The sequence below is a fragment of the Cucurbita moschata genome, unplaced genomic scaffold (assembly GCF_002738365.1).
Source record: "Cucurbita moschata cultivar Rifu unplaced genomic scaffold, Cmos_1.0 Cmo_Scf00014, whole genome shotgun sequence".
NCBI classification, from domain to species: domain Eukaryota; kingdom Viridiplantae; phylum Streptophyta; class Magnoliopsida; order Cucurbitales; family Cucurbitaceae; genus Cucurbita; species Cucurbita moschata.
In genome coordinates this window covers 3321823-3344285 of record NW_019268530.1, presented here as the reverse complement: position 1 = coordinate 3344285, position 22463 = coordinate 3321823, and the positions used below count along the sequence as shown (strand labels likewise).

At 37.9% G+C, this 22463-nt stretch overlaps 4 protein-coding genes across 5 annotated transcripts; 1 reads left to right on the top strand and 3 right to left on the bottom strand.

Annotated features, from left to right (window-relative positions):
* LOC111452253 (methylsterol monooxygenase 2-2-like) lies at positions 1–4001 on the bottom strand. Its single transcript, XM_023092863.1, has 7 exons — positions 3745–4001; positions 3089–3226; positions 1130–1275; positions 881–1000; positions 574–786; positions 415–495; positions 1–287 (listed from the first exon to the last, which is right to left on the bottom strand). The coding sequence occupies exons 1-7, from the start codon at positions 3772–3774 to the stop codon at positions 227–229; spliced, it is 789 nt and encodes a 262-aa protein (XP_022948631.1). The 5' UTR covers positions 3775–4001; the 3' UTR covers positions 1–226.
* A 1612-nt stretch (positions 4002–5613) lies between these two features.
* LOC111452252 (tropinone reductase homolog At5g06060-like) lies at positions 5614–8175 on the bottom strand. The gene is made up of 5 exons (XM_023092862.1): positions 7775–8175; positions 7471–7678; positions 6201–6417; positions 6004–6110; positions 5614–5907 (listed from the first exon to the last, which is right to left on the bottom strand). The coding sequence occupies exons 1-5, from the start codon at positions 8062–8064 to the stop codon at positions 5725–5727; spliced, it is 1005 nt and encodes a 334-aa protein (XP_022948630.1). The 5' UTR covers positions 8065–8175; the 3' UTR covers positions 5614–5724.
* An 802-nt stretch (positions 8176–8977) lies between these two features.
* On the bottom strand, positions 8978–15698 carry LOC111452247 (serine/arginine repetitive matrix protein 1-like). Its single transcript, XM_023092856.1, has 11 exons — positions 15362–15698; positions 14873–14962; positions 14573–14695; positions 14049–14216; positions 13870–13956; positions 13605–13732; positions 11646–12683; positions 10333–10512; positions 10106–10192; positions 9928–10017; positions 8978–9761 (listed from the first exon to the last, which is right to left on the bottom strand). The coding sequence occupies exons 1-11, from the start codon at positions 15380–15382 to the stop codon at positions 9182–9184; spliced, it is 2592 nt and encodes an 863-aa protein (XP_022948624.1). The 5' UTR covers positions 15383–15698; the 3' UTR covers positions 8978–9181.
* Positions 15699–16853: 1155 nt separating this feature from the next.
* LOC111452677 (D-xylose-proton symporter-like 3, chloroplastic) lies at positions 16854–21531 on the top strand. 2 transcript variants are annotated; one of them, XM_023093500.1, is made up of 15 exons: positions 16854–17150; positions 17229–17332; positions 18139–18217; positions 18332–18391; positions 18478–18544; positions 18632–18756; positions 18851–18952; positions 19031–19408; positions 19510–19557; positions 19650–19712; positions 19829–19909; positions 20017–20115; positions 20863–21000; positions 21090–21231; positions 21321–21531. In XM_023093500.1, the coding sequence occupies exons 1-14, from the start codon at positions 16938–16940 to the stop codon at positions 21222–21224; spliced, it is 1692 nt and encodes a 563-aa protein (XP_022949268.1). In that variant the 5' UTR covers positions 16854–16937; the 3' UTR covers positions 21225–21231; positions 21321–21531. The 2 variants fall into 2 exon arrangements, with proteins under 2 accessions (XP_022949268.1, XP_022949267.1); XM_023093499.1 differs by having other exon boundaries at positions 21310–21531.
* Positions 21532–22463: the final 932 nt, after the last annotated feature.

Sequence of the window (22463 nt, the reverse complement as noted above, 5' to 3'; positions counted from 1 at the left end):
AAAACAAATACTCTTAAAATTTGAAGGATGATTAAGGTTCCATAGCTCTTCATTACTTCAAGAATACTCAAATTTAAACAACAAAAAGAAGACATAAAACACATCATGGCACACAAGAAAGAGTGATATGAACTAAACCTTTTCAAATGTGCCTATACATCAGAAACCTATCTCGAATGTACTCGACTCGACCCAACGACGTTTTCCTCAGCTCTCTATCAGCCCATCAACTTTCTGCCTTTTTTATAGCTTCCAAATTTCTAAACCCCTTGTCCGTTCCAAATATCCTGCAAGTAATAGTTTTCTTTGTCAATAATAGTTTTCGATATCTATTGAAGTGAAGTAAATCGGTGTTCCACAAAGCTGGTTTTAATGCTATGAAGTTCAAACGACCCTTCTTGGACCAGAACTCACCAGTCCATGTAAGTGAATGTCGACGAGTAGTTGCCAGATTTTGTGAAAAGCAGACGGTGATGATAATCATGGAAGTAAGCACTGTAGAGCACGAGCAAAGAAGCCGATTTCAGGAACAACAGACATAGTACAACGTATTCTTGTTAAAACATGACTCACCCCCCATATAAAGGTATGAAGTTTGAAGGGCTCCACGGAAAATGATAGCCACAATGAGCCTCGACAGTCTCGAGCACTCTAAGAACCATCCATAGCCACAGAGTCATTAGATGGGGGCCGGTAAGAGCCGGACCGACAATGGTAGCAAATCCAAGGAACAGGATCTCAGCAGGGTGAGCATATTCTGATGTTAGTCCAAAAGGGGTAGCATATCTGCACTTGATAAGCAACTTAGAACAGCCTAGGACAATTTTATCATGGGAAAACACAGAATAATCATTCATTTTCGTTTATAAATCTCACTTACTCGTGATGAACGCTGTGCACATTCTGGTACAGCCATTTGGTGTGCAAAATTCTATGCCCCCAGTAGAAAACAAAATCCTCCACGATAAAGTAGAATATTATCTGGCCGAAAACTACTTTCCTACATTAAATGAAACCCAAACTAAATTAAATCCTACGATCCAAGATAAGAAAACAATGAAAGTAAACTAAACCAGAAGGATTAAACACCTAAGATATATGGTTTAGGACATAAAGAACCAGAAGATACCAGGATGGCAATGGAAGAGTGCTTCTCATTCCCATAAGCTTGAAGACAGGATAAGAAACAATCATAACTGGCAGATTTACACCAAAATGATACAGCAATAGACGTGAAATACATTTTCCTTGTGCAGCAGAACTATTAGTCTTTGCCTGCAAAAAGCAGAAAAGACTTATATCACAACTAAAAACAATTCATCCAAAATTAAGAGTGAGTTAAAACTACATTTGTTCTTATAATCAATGGCCTAACAGAACGCAGTAGCGAGGGGCAACGTTCCCTAGGGAAGGATGGCACGATTTTACCAATCTGGGGATTCTGATTTTTTTACTTGTTGTTACCTTTTTTCATGCTTTCTTCAATGTTGAGAAGAAAAAAGAATAGTTATGGAATTGGAATTCTCTTATCTCATTCGGACGGATATCATCTCAAACGTCTCCATGACTTAATTGAGCTGTAGTTACTGAGCTGGAAAACTCAGTTGATGGTACTTTGTCTGCATCCTTAAGTATCAGCAGTATCGTCTATAAGGCAATCAATGAGAAACAGTTCTTTCCTTTTTCATCTTTTTTTTTTTTTTTCCATAGCTCAACATACGCATAGGAAGTTGATGGAAGCTGAATTATTGTCCTTGGCTGCAAAGGAGGAACAAAGCTGAAAGCAGCAATGTAAGAGAAGATAGATAGAAGAAGGTGCTTTAACATCAGATTCTTTCATTGGTTATGGCCGCAAAGGAAATGAAGAACACCATAGTTGAGATTCTCTCCGTTGTTGGTAGACGAGTGCTTAACAAGGATGACATAGTTCCGGAATTCTTGGCTTTTTACAAAGCTTTACACACAAAAAAGTGTAAACTGGAGACTTTTCCCACTATCATAAATTGGAGTCCGATTGATGTCATTTTGGCTACTGATTTAAAAGCTCGTTTCACCGAACTTGAAGTATACAAGGGAGTACAGCTTCTTGGAACAGACAAATCATCTGGCCTAGATGGTACTGCCACCGAATTCTTTAAAAAAAATGTTGGAACATTCTAAGAATTGATATTATGAGAGTGTTCCAATATTTTTTTCCATAATGGAACCATAAACACAAATCTCAATAAAATTTACATTTGCCTCATCCCAAAGAAGCTTGAAGCCTGAGCAGTGGCTGATTACCAACCAATTAGTCTCGCCACCTGCCCGTGCAAGATTGTTGTGCGTGTTTTTTCCGAGTGGCTATCTTGCTCAACAGAGGATTCATGGATTTGGCTTCCTAATCTGAGTGGCTCACTTTCCACAAAATTGCTTTTACCCAACATGTTTGACCAAAACTACCCTTTTCGAAACACGAAAGCTCTGCTTAGAAGAACATTTCTAGGGCATCTTTTTTTTTTTCTTTTGTGGGGTGGGGGAGGGGAATCTAACAGTCTTTACAAACAAGGAGGCCCCCTTCAATTTTTTTTTTTTTTTTTGACTTGGTTATTTATCATGTTAATCGATTGGGAAAGCCTTTTGTAACCATGGATATTATCCTTTTTGTAAATTTCATATATAAATGAAATTGTTCATTATCAAAAAGCGGGAAAGAAAAAAATTAATCATTGTTTCCTGTAATCTTCTCCATTGGAGATCAAAAGATAAGGATAATTAAAATTAGAACTAGTTAAAGTGCTGCAGTTTCGTCTTAAAAGTAAGGCTGATATTAAAGCCTAGACCAATAATTTTTTTTAATCTCACAATTAATCAAGATCAAGAAATCAACTCATCCTACTTTTTTAATTGGATGAGAATGAATAAAGAAATACTAAGTTGTTCCATATCAAACCTATAACTTCGAATCTTTCCAGAAAAAGTGCTGCTAACTGCTAATTTAGTTCATAATCATACATGAATCACTAACGAAGGTAAATCTAATTCAAGTATCAAATATTGACTAAATATTCATTGGTTATGAAATTTGTGGTGAAGTAAAAAGGCAAACCTGGATCTTGTACTTGCTCAGCCATCCTGCTTTTTCGAGAAAAATAAAGGGAAGCCCAGATAAGAAGAAAACGCTTTCATGGATTATGAAGCTTCCAACACAAGCGAGTTGAAAATCACTAAAATTCGTAATCAAATACTGCACCATAGAGCAAAAGAACCCATCAAAGAAGCACCAAATACAAAAAGAAACACAGTTTAATTCTACTAATAAGAACCATAGTGTAATTCTACACTCGAGCAAGTCAATGTTTTCAAATAAAGGAAACACTCATTCAAACGAAACCAAAATTGAATCCTCCAATTGGAAAACAAACAAAAAATCTTAAGAAAACAAGGCACCCATAACCTCATCATATTACATCAAACGTGCAAATCACTAGCTCTCAACATCAAGATCCTATTTCAAATCAACTATAGAAGATGAAATTCAACCTAAAAATACATAAAAAACCGCAATGTCACTCTCACGTCAACAATCGATTAACAAATAAGAGAGGGAAATTCAAGGACAACACTCCCACATCAAAACCTACTCGAAAACGAACGTAAGAAATAAAAAAACTACTCGCATAAGTTTAGAATCTAATCGGTGCTTGAAAATGAAGATCAAATCTAGGGCGGAAAGAACAAGATTATGAAGAGAAAAAGCAGTACCCGCCAGGCAGATTCAAGAAGAGCAGCCATGAAAGACGGGAAGAAATAAGCAGGGAATGGGAATCAGAATGGAGCAGGAGAGAGCAGGGCAGTGCAGAAGAAGACGATGCGGCCACCGAGACAGACTGGAAGAACAAAGGAATCTATGGGTTTTTGGTTTGCGTTTTATATGAATCTCAAATCTGTATCTCTTCCTCTCTCCGTCCACTGATTTGCCTTTTTCTGCCATTTCCAGCCGGACCTGTCTTTCTCTCTCTTACTGTTCGTTTTTTCTCTCTCTTCCATTTCCAATCAATTTTTAACTTTGATTATAAATAAAAATTGTAATTATATCAATTAAATTACTCCATTTTGTTAATAAATTAATACATAATCTACAAAAATTTGTAAAAATTGGTAAATAAACAAAATTGAGAATCGGAATTGACTTAGTTATTAACGGTTCATTGATTTTGTGATAGAATTATAAATTTAAAATAATATTTTTTAAAAGAAATCAAGATATATAATTTTTTTAAAAATAATTTTTATTAATATAATTTTTTTTTTCTCGAACACTCTAATTATATTTTTAGATACACTGGAAGGAGGAGTGTACATTCAACCCGACAACCGACAATCTGGACCAATCCAACTCAAACCACTATGGATTTGGGTTGGATTGGATCAGCTTTTTGAATTGGTTTGTTTCATTTTTCTGAATTCGAGCTGACTCAGTTCGGTTTCGGGTTCATGGGATAAAACCGAGTCAAATAACAATATATAAAATATACTAAGAGGATTACATTAATGATAAGTTTACACCATTTTATATATATATATATATATTTTATAGTTTAAGATTCTTTAACTGCATTAAACTAAACTTGTCATGCTATTTTAATTGTCATATTTTTTATTTTTATTATATATACTATTTTTAAACTAATTATTTTTATAATTTCATGAGCTATATTGTTATAGTATTTTTAAACTAATCATTTTTATTATTTTTTTAATTTCAAGATGTTTATTCTTATATTTTTTCTTAGAGTATTTTTATTTTTTTAATTTCAGGATCTTTATTCTTATATTTTTTTCTTAGAATATTTTTAAACTAAATTTCATGATCTTTATTTATTTATTTATTTATTTTCAGTGTCGAAATTTTAATTGTCTTTAGTTTTATGATAATGTTGAATTATGTTAATATGTTACAACTTTCGCTTTATGATAATGTTGAATTATGTTAATATGTTACAACTTTCGCTCGTTGTTTTGATTGAATTTGTTTTTATTTTTTTTGTGAATAATTATAGATTGATTTGTGAATCTTTTATCTAAAAAAATTTTAAATTTTTTTTTTTTAAATTTTTAGGTTGGGTTAACAACATAACCAACCGGAACTTTTTGTTGGGTAAAAAAAAATCCCTCAACCCAACACCCCTAACTGGAAGTTCCTTCTCGAATTCATGCCAATTGACAACGGCTTTATTTCGTATTATTCGAATTCATGCCAATTGACAACGGCTTTATTTCGTATTATCCCACCCAGACCTATACGCTATTTCACCAACAATCATATAATTTCTGAAGAAACGTAGACCCACGATTGTTCTGACACATACTTTAAAGAACCTGACCATACACCAAAATAGGATAAACAATGGATCTACTCGATGGACTAGACGAGCCACAAACTTTTTAAAATTAATTTGTTTCTTTTAAAACAAACATATTTTTATTATCTAAAATTACTTTAGATATACAAGAAAATTATATCGAGCTACCTTTTCGTTTACGTTATTAGTTTCACACTATAAGATATACAAGAAAATTATAAAACGTATCTTGAATATATATATCCAATAGATATTAGGATGCATACAGATCACAATGGTTCGGGCGAGCTTTATTCAATAATTTGGACACTTTAAAACAAACAAATGATCACTAGAATACTATGTAGAAAAACATTCAATATCTCTGTTCCTTCTAATGTTAACTTGGATCAAAGCCATTAACAGACATCCCTCCATCGACACCAATGATTTGGCCAGTAATATAAGATGAAGCAGGTAGGCAAAGGAATGCAACCAGAGATGATACCTCACTCGGTTCTCCGAGTCGTCGAAGTGGAGTTCGAGAATATACCTCTTCGACGTATGCTTTGTTACTCAACACCTAGAAGATACGATATATATAGCACGAGTAAAGCGAGACAAATATCACGAGTGGTTATTCATGAGTTCAGACAAAATGGGGTTATTCGAGATTTACTTGTTCTACCATAGACGTTTTGATGTACCATGGGGCGACCGCGTTGCTCCTTATGTTGTCGTTTGCCCATTCACAGGCTAAATATTTTGTGAGTTGATTGATAGCTCCTGGAAAGAGTCATTACAAAGTTCAGGAAACTAATGTTTGCATCCATAAAACTTGGAAACCATAGGTAATATTGATCACTGATCGATCACCTTTTGTTGCTCCTTGAACAGACATGGACTTCAGAGAGACAAAGCTTGACACGGAGGACATGAACACGATGCTCCCCGCGCCCGATGCTTTTAGAAAAGGATGAGCGAGTTGAGATAAATGGAAGACAGATTCGACGTTCGTTTTCATAAGGAAAGAAAATTCTTCATCAGTGAACTCTGTTGTTGGCTTTCGAATATTTCTACCCACATTGTTTACCTACATGATTGATGATCGTAGAAATAGTGTTCATAGAAAAACCTCTCAAATTCATTTCATCATCAAGATATCCAACCATTTTAAACGTACGAATTAGGCATGCCTCCTACTAGCTACAAGCTTCCTCCTAGGCCTTTGAGGGTGAGTAACTAACCTAAAGGAATTTAGAAACACATTTAGAATCCGGCTCAAAGGATAGCTCAAAATGTTCTAGGGCCGTGTGCGGGTTTCCAAAGCTTGTCTATGGAATTTGGCCTTTGGTAATTGCTCGTCTTTAAGGAGGAAGTCCTCCGGTGAGATCCCACATCGATTGGGGTAGGAGAACGAAACCTTCTTTGTAAGAGTGTGAAAACCTCTCCCTAACAGATGTGTTTTAAAAACCTTGAAAGGAACTCCGAAAGGGAAAAGCCAAAAGAAGACAATATCTAATAGCGGTGGACTTGGACGATTACAAATGGTATCAGAGCCAAACCCTAGACAATGTACCAGTGAGGAGGTTGAGCCTCAAAGGGGGTGGACACGAGATGTGTACCAGCAAAAGGCGCTGGCCCCTAAATGGGTGAATTGTGGAGTCTCACATCAATTGGAGAAGGGAACGAGTGCCAGCGAGGAAGCTGGACCCCAAAGGAGGTGGATTGTGAGATCCCACATCAGTTGGGGAGGAGAACGAAGCATTCTTTATAAGGGTGTGGAAACCTCTCCCTAGCAAAAACATTTTAAAAACCGTGAGAAGCCTAGAGATGACAATATTTGCTAGCGGTAGGATTGGACCGTTACACCTCCAATGTATGGAAGCATGCTTTAGCCCATGCTGAATAGAAGCTTTCTTCATCCTATGATTTGCACTTTCTTGAGCCAAACACTCATGGTTCTACACATATTAGCTAAGGCTTCATGTAGCTTCCTAGACTTGGTTCTTGGCATTGACTCATGTGAGTTTTGATATCACTTATACAACCATTGAAAGCACAAGAGAGAACAGGAAAGTAACCCAACAAAGTAAAATGCAGCTTAATCTAAAGCTAAGCAAAGCACAAGAAAGGTGCACCTTACAAGGATGTTGAGTTTCCCATCAAAAGTATCAGCCACAGTCTTCATTAGCTCCTCTCTCTGAGCTCGAACAGACACATCACAAACTGACCCAGAAACCTCGAACTCCAAATCCTTCCAATCCCTCAAACACTGTTTCAGCTCATTCTCATTCCGAGAACAAGTATGCACTCTCGCACCAAAACCCACTAATTCCTCCACAATCGCACGCCTAAACCAAAAACCATTGCCAAATTCTCAAAAACAGCGGAACAAAACCCAACAATCTACAACGATAATTTATATGTCAACATAGATACAAAATTACCCGATTCCGCGAGTGCCGCCGGTAACGAGTGCCGTCGTTCCGTGAAGAGACCACCGATGGTCGCCTGGTGTGCTGCCATTTTTGGTTTTGAAGTCGGATGCAGCTTGATTTCTAATGGATTTGAGGCGTTTAACGAGTTTGTGAGTTGAATTTGATGTGGGAAGCCAAAAAGGTTTGAAGGAGCGGGAAATGGGAGATGAAGAAAATGTTGAAAGATGGGGCTGTGAGGGACTGAAGGTAGAAGAAGAGAGTGAATCGAAGGGTGAAGGAGAAACAAGAGCCAAGAACATTGTTCTTGGGGATGGCCTCAACAGGTTGCAGGTCTCGCCAGTCTGCGATTCGAGTTTCAACAACACCTTCGAAAATTGCAATATTAACCCAAATTGTGTTATTTTCAAAAGTGATCCACTTTTTTTAAATGCCCTTTTGGACCTTCTACCTATATGTATGTGAAATTTCTTAAATACCCCTCCTTCCATGGTGTTTCCTGCCTGCCCTTGTCTGGATTGCAACATCGGTTATCCGAATGATTGTTTGTCAATGAAATATGTGATTCTCTTCTTTTTTTCTCGATCATTCAGTTATTCATTCATGTCATGCTTGAAACCATTCTTTGTATCTGCATATTTGTCTCTGTTCATTCATGTCATGCTCGAAACCATTTTTTGTATCAGCATGTGTCTCTGTGCTCGATTTATTTAGAGGTATATAATTAAGCATACTAATCCAAAGCAAAAGGGTGCCATTTGAGTTTGGTCATGTAATTTCAATTAAGTAAATCATTCTAATTTCTCGTTTAATATCTAAAAATTATTATAATTGGGAATATCTAAAAATTATTATAAAGTAACCCAAGAATAAGATTGGTAGCGAACTTTAGTTAAATCATTTCAAAAAATAAACACTTTGACTCAAATATATGAACTCGAATCTTTTTATGCTTACTAATTAGTAAATATACATATTAGAAGTCACTTTAAGTATCTAATTAAACAAATAACAATAATGTCAATCACCATAGATCAATCACCAATTTGAACATAGTTCAACAGAATAAGACATACTTCCACACATTAAACGTTTTTAAAACGTTCGAAATTGAGTAAAAGATTCACTAATAGCAAAGTGAAAGGAACTTGATCCATGCAATTTGGAAAATCATGTATCTGCCCATCTAAAAGAAGCCTAAAACAAGCTCAAGAGAGGCAAGAGGGTAATTGTCTTTCCATCATATGGAAACTTAATTAGAGTTTGCGTTCAAAGGAACATTCAAGAAATCACCATTTGTGAATTCAGCCGCATGGCTTAAAGGGAAGTTACAGATGACAATGTACCTCTTATGTGAAAAGATGTGCTTCATAATACAGACTATTCTGAAATTTGAAAAAGATACTTACTTGATACAGACTATTCAGGGCCTCTTCCTTTCCTCGCGTTGAATGATTCCAGTGCCTTCTTCCTTAACTCGATCTCTAGTCTTTTGTGCTCGGCCTCATCTGCGCCATTACGCTTATAAGACTCGTCCTTTCCAACTTGATCATCATCTGAGTCATCATCACTAAGGTCCTTAGCTTTTGTCTTCTCTGCACGCCGCCCTTCCTTTTTCCGCCTACGCTCTTCGCGTTTTTGGCGCTTCTTCTCCTTCCGCAACCTCCTCTCCTCCTTCTTCCTCCTCCTGGCTTCCTTCCTCTCCAATTCAGTATCATAGCTCTCTTCAGAGTCCGAAGAAGTGTCGTGTCTGTCTGATCTTCTGTGTCTTTTCTTCTCCCTACTTCCAGTTTTACGCTTATAGCCTTCCTCCAAATCAGAATCTGAAGCCTCGTCCCGGTTATTATGATCAACTTTTTCAACTGTCAAATGCTCAGTTTCCTTGGTCTTACTTGGGAGCGAATGGCTCTTTTCATCCTGTTTCATACCTTCTTTGTGTGATGACGAAGATTTTTGTACATCGGGGCTTGCAGGCGTCTCCTTTCGAGAATGCTTACTACTGCAAAAATAACATGAAACACAAACACGAGCGCAAATCTGTGACTTCACATATAAATGATTAAAATATCAGAATATATTTTTCCAAGAGATAGGAGAATGAGGTCTTTAGTTCCTGATATTTCTTCCTAAATTCCAAAGCATCAGGTGCAAGTTCATAAACTAACCTTCCAGGTGAGAGGACTTTGGCATCCACAGGAGAATTTTTCGTCTTACCGACAATGGAAGAATTCAGGGACTTTCTATTCCCACTCTCCCTACAAGGAATATAATAAAAAATAACAATCCAAAAAATGAAACCCACAATAACAAATGAATAGTTCATTGGCTCATAATTGAACTCACCTAGCGTAGGCGACCTCGTCTTCCCTTGTCCTTGTTGAATGGCTGTCATGACGATACTGCTTTGCCCGTGATCGTGGTGAACTTAACCTGCCATGATGAGAACATTGTTCGTTTATCCTTACAAAACTGAGGACTGGCCTCTCAACAATCATATAAACTAAAAAAGCTCGAAAAGTTAATGAAATAGAAAAACACGAAGCGTTATAATAAATCAGAAAAATGATCACCTCCTATCATCGCTAGCACTCCTCGTAACTGGTGGAGAATCTGTTAGGGCTGGAGACTTCTCCAAAGACGATGGTGAAGCCAATGTTCTGGTATTGGAATTGTTCCCTTCCCTAGAATTCCTTTCTGGAGACCTCAATGACCTAGAAGGTTGTTGGGATGCTGGGGATGTCTGAACATTTCTGTATCACAGTTTTAAGATGTGATCAAAACCATGAAGAAACCTTAATCATCTGAACAGCGTCAAGATAAATGAAGATTAATATGCATATTAATCCCACAAGACAATCATATCTCACAATGCAACTGAAAACTCCAGGATATGTTTTTGAATGAATGTGCATGGAGAGAAATGGAAAGGATACAAAAAAAGGATACACAACTGACGGCTCAATAGGAGTCAAAACGAGCAAACCTAAGCATACACAAAACAACTTCCATCCAAAAGAATAAGATATAAAGGATTATTACAGAAAAACAAAAGTACAAAGAGGGGCCATTAAGCTCTCCTAATTTTCTCAAATGCTCCAAAGAATGTCAAAAGAACTCGAATGTCAAAGAATCTAACCTTTGTCACAAAACGAACAAAAAACATCATCAAATAGCATCATATGAGCCAAACAGATACTTAAAGACTCCAATTAACTCCAAATAACTCCAAATAAGATTCCAAAAGGAAACTCAAATTCACATTTCCAAAGAATCTGACCCAAATCTTTAAACGCACCCCAGCAAATAAAAAAAATGTATGCATCCTCAACGACAGGGACTAACAACAAGGAAAAGTGCCTCTCAGGACCAGTGTTGTTTAGTGAGCACTATAGCTAGACTTCAGGAATTTGAGTTTTAATTGGCTGTGCAGGGACCACTATAGTTTGTATTTATGACCTCAAGGACAACTACAGGTCTCGTCCATGATTATCTGGCTAAACCTCTGATGGGTGAATAGAGAAATCAAATTGATACATCTTTCATTAAGCTATGCATATCAGAAATCTGATTGAAAGCCTAATTTTGTTTAGGTGCTTCACTATGACATTGATTTGAAGGTTCTCGACATAAAATATCAAAAAAAAAAACAAAAAAAAAAAATCAGCTACATCCAGTAGGATTTATTTTTCTGTAGTGGCTAGTACCATTGCCATCTAGCAATTTTGAACAACAATTTACAAAAATAGATTGCATAAGATATAATTCCAAGCGCCCGAAATCCAAATTGTCTTGTCTACTTATTTCAGACAATCATCAAACACACATGCAAGTAGGTAGAAACTATTACACAAGATGCAAGCTTAACACAGAAGAGAAGAATTACCTGCCGGGAGATTGAGAGAGAGACCTCCTCTGATGTGCAGATTTTCTTTTGACAGGCGAAAGGTTTCCCTTCTCCTCCAATGAACTCCGATCATATGGTGAAATGGATCTACGTCGAGATGGACTTGATCTCTTGAGGCGTGCTGGAGATGACCTTAGTGGTGATGGAGGTGATTTGCTCAATGGGGTTGATGGAGATCTATGTTCCAGAGGTGAGGGTGTTCTGTGATGATCAAGTGGTGATGACCTATCCAATTTCCTTACTGGTGAGGAGGAAGTTGACAAACGCCGTCGTACTGGAGAGCGAGACTTGTGGCGTCTAACAGGTGAGCGTGATCTGCCATAGCGTACCGGGGATGGTGATCTTCGACGATGTGGTGGAGATGGTGATCTACGACGACGTGCAAAAGAAGGTGACTTGCGGCGGTGTGGAGATGGTGATCTATGATGCCGTGGTGGGGATGGTGACCTTCGACGTCGTATTGGAGATGGTGACCTTCGACGCCGTATAGGAGATGGCGACCTGCGACGCCGTATAGGAGATGGTGACCTACGACGTCGCCCTGGTGATGGTGATCTACGACGTCGTCCAGGTGACGGAGACCTACGACGCCACTCTGGTGATGGTGATCTACGACGCCATTTAGGTGATGGTGATCTACGACGTCGAATACCTGAAGGTGAACGACGACGTCTTATAGGTGATAGTGACCTACGTTGGCCTACGGGTGATGGTGATCTCTTATGCTTATCAACTGATGGTGACCTTCGACGGGTAGGTGATGATGATCGACGTTGTACAGGTGGTGGTGATCGATATGGTGATTTACGAGGAGGAGATGGTGAGCTATGTTGAGAAGGAGAACGAGATTTACGAAGTGAAGTAGATCTAGATCTCCTTGAATATGGTGTTCTACGTCGGGGAGAGAATGAATCACGACGATCCCTTCGATGTGGACTTGCAGACAATCTTGCTCGTGAAAAAGAGCTCCGTCGTCGTTGAGGTGATCGAGATATGCTTCTTGACTTGTGTCTATCACTAAAAAAAAAATATGACAAAAACATTAGTACAAAAAAGGAGATTCCAAAAACCTCCATAGTAGTCGACCATACTTCCTATAAAAAAAAAACATTTTTATTGTAGTAACACAAATAGCCACGTGCATCTCTAAAACTTAGAAGTAACAAGAAAATAAGATATGCAACTGTTTAACTAATATAAATATATTAATTACGTTGGATCCCTATTATCATATTAAAATAGACAGCGTACTTAAAAGTAACTTCTAGAACTACTACTAAAACTAAAATCCGGCTGGCTTAAAGACCTTGAAGGTGAGCCTTTGCAAAAGACCCATGTGCCACATATTTGTGACTTGTGAAATATGATAAGAAATTCAAAAGGGCAGCATGCATCAATTTGGAAAATAATCCAGGAGTAAAGGAGATTGAAGAGCTAAATGACACCAACAGACTCTGTTACAATATATTATTAGCTTTATTAATACTCAATTCAGTATATGTTGGTTAGAAGAAGTTATGCACTTTCTTATATACAGAAAATTTCTTGGTCACTTGTAGTTGAAGCTTCTTTATGCTTAGCAATACCGTTATAAATATCAGACATGCATGAGTATATCATTCTCAAAGACTTCTAGTCAAGAATTCGGTTGAACATTACAGGGCACTTTCAAGAAGACAGAATGCATGACTTCTTAGCACAAGCAAACCAAAGTGATAGTGTAGCATCCAGTGGCAGAATTGTTATCAATCATACTCAAAACTCCCACCACTACACTCCATGCCATTGTCCAAGTAAAAATCTTAAGTCATTCGCATATTCTCTTCAAGCAATGACATTAGACTTGATAAGAAAGAAGGTAAACTTCGATATAATTTTAAAGGTACAAAAATGAATCATCACACTAAAGTTGAAAATCAGTTTATTGAAATTCGTTACCTGCTTCTTCCCCTAAAACCATTTCTCTTTTCAGCCCCTTCCTCTTCCTCTGAATGATTTCTCATAGCCCTTGAGCGCACATTCTTTGAGGTAGGCTCCAAAGCGGCCACCTTTTCAGCCCCATCATCCTACAGTAGTTTGAGGTAAAGGACATGAACCCAAATAATTGCAGAAGCTAGCTGAATGCCAGAGGAAATACAAAGAAAAGTTATGACCAAAAACCAATTTGAATAAATAGTAACTCCAACATGAATAAACTATTTACCATCTTCTTCAATCTCTGCTCCTCAATTTCTCGATTTTCCTTCTCTCTCTTTTTCTGAATTTCATTTGCAAGAAAATCTGACTCTGCCTGTAATAATCAAAGAGAACAAGTCAGTAGAAAGACATCAAGTAATCTAAGTAACTACTACTAGTACAATAAATCTTGACCAAATCCAGAACCTTCTTCTTTCTAATTTCTTCTTCTTTGGCATCCAAAAATTGTTGAGGGACACCACTGGCATTTTTCTGGGCACTAAGGAGTAGTGTCCAAAGCTCTTTCATAAATTTCACAGTATTCTTTTCCATGAACCCAGTGAGTTGTATTTGAACTTCCTTCCCATTTACTTCCTGCACCAAAGCAGTTATAATTGATGCATATTGAACAGTATGTTGCCCAAGTGCAAATAGAATATCTATTTTTATAACTGTGACAGCCTCAATTCATCTGCCATTTGCCACAAGCGTAGTATGGCTTGAGCATAGCAACCAATTAGTTGCCACAAAAAGGAACGACCATGTATCACATAATGCAATTATAATAAGAAAATCTGAGAGGCAAATCTGAACTTAGTGGATAAAATACCTATTACCATCTCAAAGGTTGATAGATAGATAGCGAGAGAGAGAGAGAGAGAGAAGTGTAGAGTAAGATATTGAGGTAGCAGAAAATTGCCTGAATTCTATTGTACAAATATTTTAACTACCTTGACATCCAAAAGGCCGTATATGAAGTTAATAAGAACTTCATCTTCAAACCCAAGGAGCTCAGTCACCCTCGTAGCAATCCACGGCTTGATAACATCCATCTTCACCTTTGTCATATCCACCTGAGAAACATCACTCGTGCGTAAGATTAAGTGATTGACTCTAAAAAAAATTAGATATTCATAACAGCATGGTTGAACACTTAGCTCAATTGCAATTACCAAATCGTAAACAAACATCTGTGACAATTGAACGAACACCATATAATAGTAATTTGAAGAGGGGAAAAAAAAACAAACCAACTGTTCTAGTTCAACCGGGAACTTCTGTGTCTTCAGCAGCTTTGCTTGCTTGTTCGAAAAACGAGTGTCTTGGTCCGCAGACGTACCCTAGTCAATGATGATGAAACAAAGAGAAAAACCTATTAAAACCTCAAGAAAATACTGGAGGTATGAATGCAAGGAGATGAACACCATAAACATACGGGACAAATCCACACTTAAAGATAAATCAATTCTGAAAATTTTGTTCTGATCTAACAAGAAAAACAACAATTCTTCTAGCTAGAACACACAAAAATATTTATAAACAACTCTGGCTTAAGAAGAACTCGTCCAATCAAAACCTAAAGCCTCGACATTTTCCAGCCAACAAAAAGTGAAGAACAGAACTAAATCCCAAACAATCGCCGAACCAAATGTTAAAGCTTAGCTTCAGAAACACGCCGATTCGTTTCGAGATAAATAAATAAGCTGAAAACTGAGTTGTGAGTTCGTTTAGATCATTACCCGGAAAAAGCCGCCCGACATTTTCTAGGGCTTGGGGTGGGAACCAAGGTGGGTTTGATGAGACGGTGAGCGAGTGAGTGGAGAAGGAATTAGGGTTAGTTGGAGTACATCTGCAAGTGATGCTTGGTAGCGATGGGTTGGGGAGAAGCTGCGGGAGAAATGAAGCTCCGAACACTCCCCGACAGTGGCAGCTAAGGCGAGAGCGTGGGAACGACTCCGAGACCAGACGAATTGGACTGAACACGCCCTCGATTAAGCTGCAAAGACGATTGGAACGACGGATTGAGCCATCAGAAATTCGTACTCTTTTATCCTCCTCCTCATTCAACCTCGTTGAATTAGGGCTAAATTATTTGTAAATATTATCCATCTGTTGTTTTGTACATTTCATTGGTTAAATTACAATGTGTTTTAACTCCAAAAAAAAATAATAATAATAAATAAATTTAATTCTTTCCATTATTAATTTTCAAATTTTTTAAAATTTAAAAACCTACTCCACGCGTAATTAAATTTCAACCTTTAAACTATGTTCTTATATTAATTTACTTAGGTACATAGTGCAATCCCTATAATTAATTAATAAAATTTAATTTAAAAATTAAAATATCGTATTAAAAAAACTTTTATTGAGCCACATCCATCCCCTCTCTCCACTATCTCTCCGTCTTCTTAGTAATTTCTCATTTTGTACATTTTTGTTATCGTTTCTCGAATATCTGCTTAATTTCTCTTTGGAGTGTAGTCTTGGGTCCCTTGTCCAACTATTTTGGATCGTTTCAGGCCGATTTTGACATTTTTAGGGTCATTTGAGGCTGGTGTGACCACTGCGTAATCAATTTAAGTTATTTTCAACCGAAAAGTATAATTAGTTGGCACCATTAGATGAATTGAATCATATATTATCTCTTAACTTCATGTCGTGGGTCGTAGGTTGTATGCTGAGAAGTACTACATATCTAATTTTTGCTCGGACGGGAAAGGAGAGTTCAAGGCCATGAAATGTTTTACGAAGGGATATGTCTAACCATGATTGCTTGTATATGCATTTTTCGACCCCAACAGTAAAGGTACTTATTGAGTATTTCTGAACTATTCAAACCACATACTACTTTTATTTTTTCAAGAAAATGAAAGGCTCCCTGGTACGAATGACGACATACAGTCATCATCATAGGACCAAAGCTAGGACAAATGCATTCATGTTGTTTCCATAACCCTTAGGTTAAATCACAACAAATACTTTATTTACCTTCGTTTATTTAAATTCGTGTTATTTTTTTTTTCGCCATATTATTTGAACGACTTTATAATAAATGTGTAAGTTTATTGCTCCATTGTAAATAAAAATTTTCGCTTTATTTTTTAATTACTTTTTAAAATTAGTAAATATGTTTTTAAACATAGCATAAATATCAACGGTGTTTTTATTAATTTACACATGACAAGTCAAAAGAAAATAAATACGAACGAAAGGAGGCCACAAGATTCTCAACACATGATAGATAACATACAATGGATTGCACCAGCATGACAATGCCCAAATTCATCACTCTCTCTCTGCGATCGTTCCGCTATGGCAATGGATTGCTGTGCGCCAATTCGACCTCTCTTCACCCAGAAGCTTTCTCTTTCAGAAACATGTAAACCCCAAGTGATTGGTTCAAGAGTTGTCTTCTCCTCTACTCGCACTACCCCACTGCTAGTTTCATCATTCAGTGGCAAATTAGAGCCTCTGTTCCATAAACCAATCTCTTCCTCCGGTTGCAAATTTCGGCTCATCGCCAAGGTCCATAAGTTTCGGGATCCCATTTGAATTTGGTTTGCTAATTGGGGTTTTTTGCTTTAATTCTTGTATGCTTTGTAGGTTGGTGATCAGGCTGATTATTCGACTGGGGAGGAAGAAACCAATTCGCTTGGTTCTGAAGTAGACAGTGAAGAAGAGTTTTCTTGGTCTTCTGTCATTTTGCCGTACGTTTCCATTACTTTTGTGCTCATTGCTGATTTCTTCTTGTACTATTTGTTGAGTAAAATTCTGGGTTTATGTGGGTAGCTCTTTATTGAATTAAGAACCGTCTCAACTGGTCAAATGGGTCTGGTTTTAGCTAGTTTGCATTTTCATACTTTTGGGTTTTTTGAATTGGCGAGTTGCTGTTGAGGATTGTTGGGAGGGAGTTCCATGTTGGCTAATTTAGGGAATGATGATGGGTTTATAAGTAAGGAATACATCTCCATTGGTATGAGACTTTTGGGGAAGCCCAAAGCAAAACCATGAGAGCTTAGCTCAAAGTAGACAATATCAGACAATTTTGGAGGGTCCGTGATTCCTAACATGGTATCAGAGTCATGCCCTTAACTTAGCCATGTCAATAGAATCTTCAAATGTCGAATATAGAAGTTGTGAGCCACGAAGGTGTATTCAAATGTAACTCAAGTGTCGAACAAAAGGTGTATTTTGTTCGAGGACTCCAGAGAAGGAGTCGAACCTCGATTAAGGGGAGACTGTTTGAGTGCTCCATAGGCCTCGGGGGAGGCTCTATAGTGTATTTTGTTCGAGGGGAGGATTGTTGAAGATTGTTGGAAGGGAGTCCCACGTTGGCTAATTTAGGGAATGATGATGGGTTTATAAGTAAGGAATACATCTCCACTGGTACGAGGCGTTTTGGGGAAGCCCAAAGCAAAGCCATGAGTGCTTATTCTCAAAGTGGACAATATCATACTATTGTGGAGGGTCTGTGATTCCTAACAGCTGCCTCGTTGAATTTCTGTATTATTAGGTTCGTATTCCCTGCCATAGGAGGTTTGTTGTTTGGATATGACATTGGTGCCACCTCTGGAGCTACCCTTTCATTGCAGGTTGATCTACATTTTGCTGATATAATCTGATTTCCCCAAAAAAAGGTCTTCTCTAGCTGAGAAGTCACCATTTACTGTTGATGAGTTTTTGTGTTTTTTACTTGAAAATGTCAGTCTCCTGAGCTTAGTGGCACCAGTTGGTTTAACATCTCCGCCGTTCAACTTGGTCTGGTGGTGAGTTTCTTATATAGGACTTACAACTGCATACTGTGATGCAAATATCTCTCAAACTTTTCCGTCTTGTTTTCCCTTGAATTAAGGTTAGTGGCTCTTTGTATGGAGCTCTTCTTGGTTCCCTCCTCGTGTACCCGATTGCAGATTTTCTCGGTATGTGCTCGGTGTGTTCAATTTAAACTCAAGCTCGAAGCTTCTTACGAACTTACTTGACTGTTTTTCTTTATCTCGGTTGTCAAGGACGGAGGAGGGAGCTAATTATAGCAGCTGTACTATATGCACTTGGTAGCCTGACCACTGCTTATTGCCCTGATCTGGGCATTCTTCTGGCGGGAAGGCTTCTCTATGGCCTTGGCATTGGTCTGGTAATGTTATTGCTTTACTCCCCATATAAATCCTGTAAATTGCAAGAGCATTCTGACATTATAAACTAGCGTCGGTACATTTTCACTTTAACAGGCCATGCATGGGGCTCCTCTTTATATAGCTGAAACATGTCCATCTCGGATTCGTGGAACCTTAATATCTTTAAAGGAGCTGTTTATAGTACTAGGAATCTTGGTACTGCTCATAAACCTTTCCATGTTGTTTAAGTTACTTCATTATGAGCTAATTTTCCAATCCATTGCTATTCTTCAGTTGGGGTATTTAGTTGGAAGCCTTCAGATTAATACAATCGGAGGATGGCGATACATGTATGGATTTAGTGCACCGGTTGCTTTATTGATGGGATTAGGAATGTCGATTCTCCCTCCATCGCCTCGTTGGTTACTTCTCAGGGCCGTTCAAGGTAAAGCGCCTTCACAGGATTCTAAAGAACAAGCCATTGTAGCCTTGAGTAAACTCAGAGGACGACCTCCTGGTGATAAACTATCTGAGAAACAAATAGAAGAAACATTCCTCTCCCTGAAATCTGCCTACTCAGAGCAGGAATCTGAAGGGAGTATTTGGGAGGTCTTTCAAGGCCCGAGTTTGAAAGCCTTCATAATCGGTGGCGGTTTGGTTCTCTTTCAGCAGGTTTTTTGTCATCTCTAAAATTTGATTTTGAGAATAACATTTTAGCATAAAGTGCAAATAACTCAAGAACTCCATAAACTATATCATCTATGATGTGACAGATAACTGGACAGCCGAGCGTTCTATATTACGCCGGTCCCATTCTTCAGGTTTTGACCTTCCCTTTGTTACATTATAACCCAGAAGGCAGGTTTTCTTCTCTTTGATAAATCATAATATCTGTACACCATTATGATTCAAGAATGCAGGATTTGCTGCTGCCTCTGATGCTACTAGAGTCTCAGTTGTTATTGGGGTATTTAAGGTGCATGAGATAATTTTAAAAGATATGCAATCTAATCTGGAAGAGATTGTTTCTGTCGTCCTATAACAACCGTTTGTAGCGTTCTTATCATTTTCTTTCGATCGCTCTTCGTTCAGTTGCTTATGACATGGGTAGCTGTTCTAAAAGTTGATGATCTTGGAAGAAGGCCCTTGCTCATTGGAGGTGTTAGTGGCATTGTAAGCACTATAACCATATCCATAACTTGCCGGCACCTCCAATAACCTTGTAGTCTTTGAGGAATTGTTTGCTGGGGGTTCTAATTCTGCCATCTTTATTACTGCAGGCGGTTTCTTTGCTTCTTCTTTCAGCCTACTACAAATTTCTTGATGGGTTCCCCATTGTTGCTGTTGGTGCCCTGCTTTTGTATGTTGGTTGTTACCAGGTATACTTTTCTCTTTGCTTCTTTAGCCTTTGTTGATCAGTCTCGGTTAAGGATATTTAGTCCTGAATTATAGTTTACCGTATATATCATATTTGATCAGATATTTGTCTTCCATTACGGTTTACTATAGGTATCTTTCATCTATTGCTCTTTTCGTTTATTACTCTTTTCACATCCTTGTAATTTATTTGATTATAAATAGAGAACTTTCACATTATTTAGGTGGGGTGGTTTTAGCAAATATTCTCATGGTATCAAAGTCCTTTCTGTTTAGCAACCCCGATCCTTTATTTTCAATGGCTTCTGAATCCTCTACTCATCTTCTTCTCCACCACCACTGCTGGCTCTGCTGACATAGGGGCAGTCTTCACCACTGCTGGCTCTGATGACACAGGGGCAGTCTTCATGGCTGCAGCAGGCGGAGCCGATTGATTACTCTTCGGTTCCACCCTTTTGACCTTCGAATCATCCTTCGCAGGCCCACCCTTTGCCATACTGTGTACATACAACCTCACCTTCTCCAACCGGTTTACCCTTAGCCAACATAGCCTCTTTCGTTTTCTTCCCAATCAGCCCTTCATCCTTTGTTGATCAGTCTCTCTCCCACAGAAGTACACTTTTATATAATAATCACTCTTCTGAATTATAAACAAACTCAAAATGAAACTGGAACTCTTGCAATCCTTTGCTTTACTGGTTCTTTTTGTCAGCAAAGGATGTGAAAAACTTGCTGAAATTCCATTGCAGATATCCTTTGGACCAATTAGTTGGCTTATGGTGTCCGAAATATTTCCACTTCGAACTAGAGGGAAAGGAATCAGTCTTGCAGTTCTTACGAATTTCGGTTCGAATGCCATCGTCACATTTGCATTTTCACCCCTGAAGGTTGTTATTCCATTGAATGCTTGGTTTTTTACTGGTCTCCACCATTTCTGGAGCCATTGACATCAAATGCTTAAATTGCTGTTTTGTAGGAATTGCTTGGAGCGGATAACCTTTTCCTTCTTTTCGGTGCTATTGCATTGCTTTCACTTCTTTTTGTAGCTCTTCAAGTTCCCGAGACCAAAGGTCTAAGTTTGGAAGAAATCGAATCCAAAATCTTGAAGTGATAAACACGTAATGATCAAATTCGCTTTCGTGTGATTTCAATAATAAACGTACGTTTGCATCGGTTGATTTGCCTAACATTTGCAGAACTACTGCAGCATATTTCTGACTTGGAGATGCTGACACGACAGGTCGTTGCTGCCATTGAAGAGAGTTTGTCGATCTATTCAATATGCAAATAAATAATGTGGCTTAGGAACAACTGTGTCGAATCGAATAATTGATACTCATGGTTTTCTCCCTTCTTGAAATGTGCAAATCTAAATGTTCTTATCATTATGATTGAAATCTACAGCTTTGTTTTGTATATTATTATATTGTCAATGTTTCAGGAACCGTACCAATGGCTCGAGAACGAGAACTAAATTCAGGAACTGCATATTGAACGGTTCGAGAATTTGACTGGGAACTATGAAGACATAAGAAACAAACATTTGTTATTAAGGGTTCAAAGTAAACCCATCAGAGTACAAAATTCTGAACATAAGAGGAAAACTAAGATTAGAACACAAGCAGCCCTTGCATTCTTCACATCAATCTGCAAGAACAATACTGCAGAAATATTTTATTGGTACAATACAACTTAGTTGTAAATTGCTTATTGTTTGTTGTTTGCGTGTGTGTGTCTATGAACTTCTGATATCATTGAATATGTCTGTTAATTGGCTTGGAGTATTCTTTCTAGGTCTTCTTCCTCAGCCACTGCATCAGAAAGAAATATTGTTTTATTCTGTTATATTATCTGTAACGACCTAAGCCCACCGCTAGCAGATATTGTCCTTTTTAGGTTTTTCCTTTCGAGCTTCCCCTCAAGGTTTTTAGAACGCGTCTGCTAGAGAGAGGTTTCCACACTCTTATAAAGGGTGTTTCGTTCTCCTCCCCAACCGATGTGGGATCTCACATTATTTGTAAAAGTAGAAATTTGAAGGTGTAGTAACTCACCCATGTGGGTAGTGGTAAAGATAGGAGCGCTAGATGAATGTTTTGAACCTAAATGTGTAATTATTGGTTGTGGTGTTGCCTCTGGTAATGAAGGTTTTGCAGCCAAGCGTGTAGCCAGGAGTGCCTGTGGTGATTCCTTGGCCTGTGATGAAGGTTTTGCAGGCAAATGTAGTGCTAGTATTGCTTGAGGTGCCTCCTTAGCCGGTAATGAAGGTTTTGTGACAAAACGTGCAACCACGGGCTCTGGTGTCTTCTTGGTTCGTAACGATTGTTTTGCAGCTGCTGGTTGTGGTGTTGTT

Bases quoted from the DNA above. Each gene is read 5' to 3' on its own strand.
- LOC111452253 (XM_023092863.1), bottom strand. From the start codon at position 3,774: ATGGCTGCTCTTCTTGAATCTGCCTGGCGG. The intron at 3,227-3,744 runs GTACTGCTTTTT...TCTATGGTGCAG, and splicing joins TTCTTGAATCTGCCTGGCGG to TATTTGATTACGAATTTTAG. The intron at 1,001-1,129 runs GTATCTTCTGGT...CATTTAATGTAG, and splicing joins ACTCTTCCATTGCCATCCTG to GAAAGTAGTTTTCGGCCAGA.
- LOC111452252 (XM_023092862.1), bottom strand. From the start codon at position 8,064: ATGTTCTTGGCTCTTGTTTCTCCTTCACCCTTCGATTCACTCTCTTCT. The intron at 6,418-7,470 runs GTAAGGTGCACC...TCAATCATGTAG, and splicing joins ATGGGAAACTCAACATCCTT to GTAAACAATGTGGGTAGAAA. The intron at 6,111-6,200 runs GTGATCGATCAG...GACTCTTTCCAG, and splicing joins TGTTCAAGGAGCAACAAAAG to GAGCTATCAATCAACTCACA.
- LOC111452247 (XM_023092856.1), bottom strand. From the start codon at position 15,382: ATGTCGGGCGGCTTTTTCCGG. The intron at 14,963-15,361 runs GTAATGATCTAA...ATCATTGACTAG, and splicing joins TGTCGGGCGGCTTTTTCCGG to GGTACGTCTGCGGACCAAGA. The intron at 14,217-14,572 runs GTAGTTAAAATA...GCTTTGGTGCAG, and splicing joins ACGGCCTTTTGGATGTCAAG to GAAGTAAATGGGAAGGAAGT.
- LOC111452677 (XM_023093500.1), top strand. From the start codon at position 16,938: ATGGCAATGGATTGCTGTGCGCCAATTCGACCTCTCTTCACCCAGAAG. The intron at 18,392-18,477 runs GTGAGTTTCTTA...CCTTGAATTAAG, and splicing joins CCGTTCAACTTGGTCTGGTG to GTTAGTGGCTCTTTGTATGG. The intron at 20,116-20,862 runs GTATACTTTTCT...ATTCCATTGCAG, and splicing joins TGTATGTTGGTTGTTACCAG to ATATCCTTTGGACCAATTAG.